We start from the raw sequence: 10378 nt of genomic DNA on the forward strand, positions 1-10378 counted from the left end.
TCCTTAAAACCAAATATAGTTTGATGAAGTCCAGATTCAAATTTTGGTTTGTTCCTACTGTCTTAGCCAGAAGGGAATTGATTCCCCTTTGACTGACTTGGTAGTGCATTGGTCTCAGGAGCAAGTCTGGTGTTTGAAGCCCAGTGCAGCCACAAGGTGTCACTCAACTACACAATTGTCACCTGTTCTTGGACATTAGTGCTCTACATATGCAATTTTTAACCTTCACCAGTGAGGTTATGCTTTACTGCAAATAGGATGTGCCAAAACTACTAAAGAGATTTTCTTGAAACTTGGTGGATGGGTTGGGTACAGATCAAAAAGCAAACCATTAACTTTTGGATCAGATCAGATTAAGAGAGAGGATCCATGCATATATTTTCTAAACCCAATTATAGCAGTTAAGGCTCACCGGAGGGGAGCCTATCCCAGCAGTCACTGGACAAGAAGCAGGGTGCACCATGGACAGGACGCCAGTCTATTGCAAGATGATTTTGTGTATATATATATATATATATGTGTGTGTGTGTGTGTGTGTCACACCTACAGTCATTTTAGTCATCAATTCATCGAACCCGCAAGTCTTTGGAAGTGGGAGAAAGCTGGAGGTCCAGGAGGGAACCCATGCAAACGCCACAGAAAGGGCCAGATTGGAAGTAAACCTGGGACCTTCTCATTGTGAGAAAACATCGCTAACCACAAGCAGCCGTGCTGCCCATGGAGGATCCAGGATATTTTTAAAGCACACCCTTCCACCACAATTTAAGAAAATTCAGCTGTTTGGCATAACCCTACTAACAGACAAACAGCACAGAAAACAGACAATGTACACTTAATTTTCAATAGAAAATCACACCGTTTTGCAAAACACTATACAGTGCTCTACATAAGTACAGCAAAATTATAATCACTTGTGTTCCTTCCTCCAAAGTATGACAGATGTTATAAAATTAAAGGCAACCTCCATCATATTATCATGAAAATACACAAGTTTCACAGACTAAAAAATAAAATAAAAATATTTATTACAAAATATACATATGTAAACATGACAATGTTTGAGACAGAATCAAGTGGTGGAGCAAGTTAGAAATTTAACTTCCAGAGAAGCTTAAAAAGAATGAACCCATGTGGTGTCAGGTAACTTACATCAAGGATCCAAAAACAGACCTGATTATCAGATAACTCACATCCAGCATCTCAGCACTGATCCTCAGAGAGAACTTATTCAAGTACAGACCTGAGTGAAGTCATCAGATATCTTTGATCACAGTATCACCATTAGACTGAACCGGATGGATTCATTCTTTGCCATCTCAGGTTTCTTAGCGGGAATAGAACCTGGGCCCTGTGGTCACACTAACTTATTACCGCTAATCCACCTCATCTGACAGGTGCTGACATGCAACAGGGAATATTTATACAGTACAGAACATAAAGTAATGGATGGTTAACCACTGAGCTACAGCACCACATGATGTCCAAGTCACGTAACCACCCCAGGACAGTGTCCCCATCTTTCCGCAGACATTTAGTCTGTTTTCAGATAGTTTGGTCTGGAATATGAAAGTCCACTTATTCTTCATTATTTCATGTTTGTTCCTGAATAGGTTCAAGTGCAAATCGCCTTTTTTGACTTTTCATGCTTCAAATGGTTAAATATGAATACCCTCTGACTCACCTTACCTGCTGCCAGATCGGGTGGATTAACGGTAAGAACCCGTCTTAAGTTAAACTCTGTACAGTTATAAAATCTGACAGTCTGCTTTTACCAGAGGAGTAACCTAGAAAAGACACCTCTAGGAAGGCTGACGAATGCTAAAACAAATTAGTAAGCACTAGGATGAAAACACAATTAGATGATTTGTTGGAACAAGATAAACAGGAAATACAGCTTTTACATTCCTGAAATTCTGAGGCACTTGTGATTTTTGTTTCACTTACATCTGTAAGTGACCAGGAGACAAAGACGGTAGAGATTTACTGATTATTTTTCTGATTCTTAGCAGAAATGTTCATCTCACCCTATTTGTTTATGTGATTAAAACCTACGACACTACGTGGATTGCCACAGCCTCTGAAAGTCCTATCAGGTGATTTCAATGATGACATTAGCTTACAATAATATTCAGATGAACAATAAAGGTAAGCCAAGTTGGTTTCAAATATGTCTTAAGATAACAATATGTGGAAACCATCTTTTACAGCTGCGTAAATATCAAATCTGTAGAGATTTCTGTAGAACAGTTGCTGATTTATTAAAGTAATAGTTTTTTTTTTTACTTTCAGCAGTTCTGAGAATTGTTGAAACTGCGAATGTCTGAATGGCATTTTCTTAATTTGCAACACAGCATTGTTGTCCAGTGTCCACACTTTGCCGCTTCATTCTTCCTGTTCTTGGATCCTCTCGAGCAGACGTTGTTCTACTCGCTGGTTTATTTGCTGAAGATCTTTGAGCAGAGTGGGCTGATCCTCAAGTTCCTCATGGAGACACCGTGCTACTTCCAAGGTCCTGTAGTTTTCTGGCCGGACCAGACGCCGAATAACCTGAAGAGCGCGCTCCTTTAAACTGTAAACTATATAAACAAAGAACATATTTGTCACACGTGATTAAAAAAAGTTCAGGAAAGACCCCCATTTCTCAAGAATAAACACAAATACAGTACAGAGCATTATGGTTTCGATCATTAAAAGAAAAGAAAAAAAAAAACCTGAGTCTTTAAAGTGTCACATTCCCTCATAAACCACATGCATAACATGTCATTTTGACAAATACACAAAGTAAGAATATTCTTATTAAACAGAAACAAGCTTTGATGCACTTTGGGATTTACACAAATTACGAGCTATATGAAATTGTAAAAACAAAGAAAGAAAGAAAAGAATGTCTTTCAGTTGCTCAAATATTTTTTCTGCTTAAAAAAAAGCATGACTATTGACCAGCATGTCACTTCTAATTTTAAATTCATGTCTTGTTGTGCACTCCCCCACCCCAACACACATTATCAGATAACAGTAATAATCTGGTGTGACGTGTTTACATGCACTTCAGTAATGCGATAATCAGAAAAACATGATCTAAGTTCATTAGTTAATGATTAATTAATTTCTTTTGAAGTGGAGAAAGGGCAGATCTTAAAGATAAAACATACAGTACAGAGAAAAAGACAGCAGTTTCTCTCTCAGTGCAGACCAGTCTCATGCCTTTTTTGTGTTCCAGTCACAAAGTGAATTTGTGCTCCCGTTTTCATGACAGTATCAAAAACCATAGATTAATTTACTTTTTTGTGATGCCATCAGGAATTAGCGTGTGATCGGGTTGCTCTTGAGGAGCTGTGCAGACTTGATGTCCTCGCGCATGAACACTGAGGAAATGTGACGCCATACTTTTAGCAAATGTTGCTCAACTCCAATATATTTTTAATTTATTTAATTTAACATTTATTCAACCAGATTAGTCCTGTTGTGATTGAGACCTCTTTTGCAATGGAGACCTGGACAGTTATAAAGATTCCAACTCACCTAACCTGGGTGTCTTTAAACATGGGAGGAAACCAGAACACCCAGAGGAAACCCACACAAAGACAGGGAGAACATGCAAACTCCACATAAAGGCCACAAGTGAGAATCAAACCCATGACCTTCTTGCTGTGAGGCAACAGTGCTAACCACTAAGACACCATGCTGCCCAAAGAAATTTGCTCTTCAGAACACTGAAACAACACATGAGACGTTGAAGCACCCTGTGCATTCTGGCAATTTTTTTGGACACACAGCTGACTCTCTGAACTTTGTGATCTGATGAAGGATGTAACGAGGCCTGATGAAATAGCAGTGCATCTCGCTGTACTTCTGGAAATGTGAGTGGCAACTGCTTTTACAAATGCACAAATCATATCAGATTTTGCTGTTTACATGATCACTTAATAATCAGATAGCAGCCAGTAATCAGATAGCAATCAAGTTCTTAATGTCCATATAAACAGGGCCTGTGCCTGAAGTAAAAAAGGCAACCGATTTACACTCAGTGTGCAATACACAACAGACATCATTACAGGCATAAACAAACCAAAAATGAGTTAATAAGTAGATAAGCCATTAGTGATAAGGGTTAATGTGGATGAGCTTACCTGGTAGTGTGATATTGGCAAGTTCAGCTCTTCCACCTTCGCCTGGTTTAGGAAGATAAAGCTGTTTAGAGTTTACGATCAGTGGTTCGTCAGTCTCTGCATCTCTAAACATCCATGGGTGTCCTGGGAAGCATAGACACATTTTTAAAAAGCAAGAATTATACTTTTCAGTGATGATCAGTTTTTATTAACAACTGTGTCCCTGAGATGAGGTTTACAGGTGAAACATTTTACTGGTCAGTCCAGTGAAAATGACCACTCAATTTGTGACGATGTACAGAGGAAGTTATATTTGTGTCGCTGTCAACCTACACTTATAAAGCTGACTGAATATTCATTCATTTTCTACGCCCCCTTACTACAATTACGGCTCACGGGGAGAGAGAAGCGCCGATTGTAAAATTCATATTGTGGGCGCTTGCCAGCAAATTGAGGATTTCGTTGTTGTTTTGTTTTTTGCACCTGATTTCACACCGCATAACTACTTCAGTATTCAGGAAAAGTTACTTTACCAACATATGTGACCACTGTTCGACCTGTTCCTGGCCGTAAATTGGGATAGGCGTGAGGCTCCCCGCGGAAATTGATCCAGACTGGGCGCACGACACGACCAGTTTTGTTACAGAAGACAGAGTGAACCGGTATTCGACTGTTGAGGGATCGAACCAGCGGCACGGGCCGTAACGCCTCATCCATGTTAGCCAGCCAGCTAACCTCCGCTAGCTGCTAAAATACCCTTCAGTGTCGAAGACACCAACCGCTCATTAGAAGGATTAATGCTAAGTATACCAATGACTCCAAACAGAGTACATAAAAGTAGTGTAAGAACTATTTCAATAAATGCGCGACATTAAAGATTCTTCTTCTTGTTCTGTTTCTCTGTAATGTTTTTCTTCCGGTCGGTAACGTGGCCGTTTTTTTTTCAAAACTTTATTTCAACAAATACAATAACAAACAAACGAACAAAACACAAGGCCAAAAAAGTTCCTTTTGGAGAAGGTGTCAGCATTTTTTGTGTGTGTGTGTGTTCAACAATGTTCGTTTTCGCTTCACACCTTTACATTTGTAACTTTTTTTTGATTGAGAAGATTTTTTTTTTTTTTTTTTTTTTTTTTGCCGGACCCGGCAAACTTTTTTTCAAAACTTTATTTCAACAAATGCAATAACGAACAAAGCACAAGGCCACAAAAACTCACAGTATCACCGTTATAAATTGAAAGAGATATACAAGATATACAAGAAAAATAAAGAAGGCGTCAGCGTGTGTTTTCTCTTTTTTTAAGTCTTTTTTTTTTTTTTTTTTTTTTTTTTTTTAGTCTTTAGAAAAAAAGTTTAAAGTTCACAGGGAAAAGTTCATAGTTTTGAAAATTCATGGTCTTTAGAAAAAGTTCAATTGGGAAGAGTTCGTCGACTTTAGAAATAGCTCACAGATAAGGTCATGTAGTTTTTGGTTCAAAGATCATTGCTTGACAACTGTAAAAAAATAAGAGAAGAGTTTCATGGCTTTCGGTTGCTTCATATGTTACAAAGATTTCATGTACAGGTCAAAGTCATTCTTGAAGTAGGAAAATGTAGGGGGACATTTTTGACATTTGCTTGTGGATACAAAATTTGGCGGTACTGTGGACGGTGATTAGTCAAAATTAATGTAACGTAACTTCCTGCGCTTTCTTCTTCTTCTTTTTAAATTGGAACAAGAACTTACATATGCTCTAGGGGTTTTCATTATGTTTACAGTCTTCAAAAAATATATTTAACTTTATACCATTTTCCATCTTCATAAATTTAAGTGATTGAAAGAATATACAAAGCTCTTTGTGAAAAACATTGAAGTTTGGTTTGACCTTCATATATTTGTTTTTGTGAATGAAAAATTTCCCCATCATTAACAAAACATTCAAAGCTAAATCTTGCAGTCTGTCTACAGCTATACCAAATAAGACATTCTTTTTGCCCAAATGAGAGGGAGATGCAAATTTTGATGAACACCAGAAACAGAAGTCCTCCCAAAAAACATTTACAAATACACAATCAAAAAACAAGTGATCAACAGTCTCAGTTGCACATTCACAAAAGGAGCAATAATTCTCTTCAAAAAAAAAAAAAAAAAATCAAAGTCTCAGCAGTTCTTTGGAAGGATATATGTCATTGATCATGAAATTAACTTCCTTTAATTTTGGAGCGATGGGAAATTTTATATATTTACATCTAATTTGTTCACTTCCTCTTTGGAAAAATATTTAGAAATCTGATTTCTGCGAGATGATATAGGATACAATTCTCTGACAAACAAACAACGTATGAATGTGTTTGGCAAATTTGGATTAGTGATTGTCCATTAAATAACAGAGAAGGAAGCTTCATCTGAACATGACTGAGGAGTAAATTATATGACAATAGGATCAATGGCTGAGGAAGTGCTTTGATTACAGTGTTATATTGTTTTCTGTCATTTAGCATAAATTTAGAAGAAAAAAATTCAAAAGGAAGAAAATTTCCAGAATCATCAAGAATATGCATCATTGACCATTGGTCATCAATATTTGAATCATACAGTCAAGCAAATGAAAACAGAGCTGTCTCTTTCAGGAATGCATCTTTTTTGGGATTTAGAATCTGGATGCTATTCATTATGTCAGTTTCTCCTAGAAAATCGTCTTTCAAGTTCACTGAGCATTAGATCAATGACAGAGTAGAAAAACTTAAACCCGTCCTTATGTTGCTGTGACTCTCTCTGCCCAACAGTGGTCAGTACACAGTGCTCGCTGACTTTAGAGCTTTTTGTCATTTTCCTGCTGGTGGTGTTGGATCACACTGCCCAAAAGCATTCAACACTTCATCCCACACATCATCAAAAAAAAAAAAAAAACAACAACTCCTGCCTGAAATCATTTAATGTCTGAACTAGAAGCACTCGGAGAGTGCAAACCTCCGCCAAGGCCATGGGGTTACTGACGCCATAATATCTACACGCCGTGGAATCATTGAACCTAAAAAAGTCTAACGATGTTTGCTCAGTAGTAAAAAAAAAGTTTAATCTGCAGTGACTGGATAGCATGTATCCTTAGCGCTTGGCATCACAGTTTATTGCAACTTGCACCTTTGCCAGAAGCTACTGTCATCTGAGCACTAATATTGATATTGCATGTGCTTATAGACAAAAACAAACAAGAGACAAAATTCAATTTATTATTCAACTAAACTGCAAATATATGAATTTTTTTTAACATTTATGAAACACTTCTCTAAATAAATAACAGTAAATTCTGAAATAGAACTATTTTTTAAGTGTTGCATGTGCTACACAAGGCCATAGGGTCACTGACCCTAAAGAGATCCCTCCTTGGCACAGTGATCTATTCAACAATTCAGTGATACAACCAAAACTATGATACATACACTTTTCTTTCCTTTATATTTGACATCCTTGACCATGAAAACATACCACTAGAACTTGGAATCACGTTTATGTCTATTAGTTCAAAAGTTATTGTATAAAAACGATTTTTCGGTAATGGCGGTTTTCTTCTGGATCTAGCTCCATAACATTTGAAGCTACATCAAATCTGATGACACCTTACTGAATCAGTACAGATTCAGCTACAATTTGGTGTTGTGCATCTCTAGCTTCATTTGTCACTTCACACTGACACATTTTCTATTTTCCCTATATTTTTGCATATTCTGGATCACCAGATCCGGAATCCGGATCCGATCATCACCAAACTTTGTTGTTTAATAGAACATTTGACTATGTTACACCCTAATTTTTTTCAAGCCTTTCTGCCTTGTTTTTGTGGAGTTAGAAACTAGAATGTCAAAATTCCCCCTATCCCGCAATGGTGAAGAATCCTTTAAAAATTCCTGGATCCGGATCGTGATCTGGATCACCACTAAAATTTAATCACTTGTTCCTCTTGTCATTTCCAACCACTCCACAAAATTTCATCAAAATCCGTTCAAAACCTTTTGAGTTATCCTGCTGACAAACAGACAGACAAACAAACAAACAAACAAACTCGACTGAAAACATAACCTCCTTGGCGGAAGTAAACTAAAGTTTCAACTAAATTTACAGCTTTTGAAATGTCAAGGGTTGCAGACTGTAGCATATCAGAGAGATGTTTTGTTTCTCCAAATACTTTACAGAACGTAACAAGATACAGAATTCAAGATCAATCTGTGCCAGCAGACCTCGAGTCTCAACAGATTTTTGGGCAGCTCTTGCAGTAGTCACTTAAGGGCAGGCAGTCTACGTGGTGTTACGTAGAGCATGCCCAATGAGTGTCACTTAAACACTGGAGCTCTGTTGGTGCACCTTCGTACGTCTCTCTTTGAATGGCTAGCCATTTAGGATGGACAGCTGATCCAGATGTGAACACATGTAGTTTTTCTAGAAGAACTCCTCTACCCCTACCGCTTTCTTCCGGTTTGTGAAACCAACTGGGGAGTCAAAGACTGTGTCTGAGCTATTGAGAGGGCTAAAATGTCTGCAAGTGTAACAATACACACAGTCCAACTGTTTTTAGACGTTGCACCAGATGCTGTTGTTCTTGTTTGTCTTCTCATAATTGATAACAATTATAATTATTGTGCTTTACGCTGTACATTTGTCTATACTGTCCTGCTGATGTGAGGGCTTTGACATAGTTTGAACTGCATAGATGTTCCCAGAAAAATTTAGATTTTTTCAACTTGTACTCCTGCATAAACATATTGTACATGACCAATATAACTGTTCTAGAAAAAACAAACAAACAAACGAAAAAAACAAAAATGTGTGCTACACTGTATGTTTGAAGCAGTTTTCCAAAATAGCACACACTGGGTGTTGTTACATTTTGTAATGGATCACACAGCTTATGTCATTTAGTTATCTGACTCTCCAATCTATATTTTCCATTTAATTCAATTCAGTGACATAAGCAGTGCGTCATTAAGGGCTCTTTCACACATAGTGCAAAGTTTGGACGAAGTGTGCACTTAGTGCACATGACGCAGGAATCGCGTGCAAACCGTGTAACGTCGTTCCTGTCTCCAACGTCTCGTACAGCTGTTGCTACAACTATTTGCGCACACAAGCGCCTGAAAGACAAAATGTGCTCTGTGTGAACCCATCACCCTCTCATGGCAGGTGCCGGCCAAATTCCAGGTGACACATACGAACATCTAACACTGCTCACATGGCACTTAGAAAATGTATGGCCAGTCGCACTTTTGGCACAATAATAGACTGCAGACAATCGCCTTCATACTTGCAAGTCCCACACGAGTGTGGCTTTGGTCTGTGCGCTGAGATGACAGGAGGTGTGTCCTCCCACTGAAGCAGCTGTGGAAATCTGTGGATCTGAACATTCCAGCTGGACAACAAGTACTGTGTTTGGACAGACATGGACAAATAACTGCCCACTGTGATGCACGTGTCTGTTTGCTGTTATCAAGTGGACATAAATAAAAATATATATCACTGTGGTGACGGCGCACACATGGACAGACTGCTCCCAGGTTGAAACGGACCGTCAGATCAGAACACGCAGCAGGCGATCTCACTGTCACGTCACCCACTTGAGCTCTGTTCCACATGATGCAGTGTCCTGTGGTGCGTCGTCCACAAGACGTGCGTGCGACCAATTGGAGATGCGCCAGCAGATGTGGACATGAATGAGACGAGTGAACTCCTTCTCATTCATATCATTTCATGACCGTATGTCAAACGGATCATATTTGTATTGCTCACTTGATAAATGCGGTGTTTTTATATGGTGTGGGATTTAAATATTTTTTTGTAATTCTTCCATGTCCTTCCTGATATGAGGCAGATTCCCACAGCCTTCAAAGAACAGCTCTGTAGCTCAGTGGTAAAGTTAATGACCAGTAATCAGAGCTTTTGAAAGGTGTGAGTTCACATCCAGGGTTGGTGTGTTTTTCTCTTTTTTTATTATTATTCCACATAAGCGGCACGATGTGGTTCCAGAGGTACTGGCTGGTTTTTCTTTTTTTATTTATACCACATAAGTGGTGTCATTTGCGGCACCTGGCACTGTTCCTGCTCGAAAAACACCAAACTCTCAAACCGGGTTCGTGCATGCCTGCCCATCGGCGCGATGTTTGGTGCGCTAATTTCAAACTGTTTTGCACTGTTTCGCTGTTTTCGTCCAAACTTCGCACTATGTGTGAAGGGGCCATAAAGGTTACAGTTTATGCTGTTTGGCAGTGGTCATGGTAATTCTTTCTACACGTCACCCAAT

The 10378-nt window shown here is 38.6% G+C and overlaps 1 protein-coding gene across 1 annotated transcript; it reads right to left on the reverse strand.

The window, feature by feature from the left end:
• Positions 1-1588: 1588 nt before the first annotated feature.
• On the reverse strand, positions 1589-5014 carry vhl (von Hippel-Lindau tumor suppressor). The gene is made up of 3 exons (XM_034166656.1): positions 4643-5014; positions 4131-4253; positions 1589-2576 (listed from the first exon to the last, which is right to left on the reverse strand). Exons 1-3 carry the CDS (start codon positions 4824-4826, stop codon positions 2383-2385), a joined length of 501 nt encoding a protein of 166 aa, XP_034022547.1. The 5' UTR covers positions 4827-5014; the 3' UTR covers positions 1589-2382.
• Between the last annotated feature and the right edge of the window lie 5364 nt (positions 5015-10378).

The sequence above is a fragment of the Thalassophryne amazonica genome, chromosome 3 (genome assembly GCF_902500255.1).
Source record: "Thalassophryne amazonica chromosome 3, fThaAma1.1, whole genome shotgun sequence".
NCBI lineage: Eukaryota > Metazoa > Chordata > Actinopteri > Batrachoidiformes > Batrachoididae > Thalassophryne > Thalassophryne amazonica.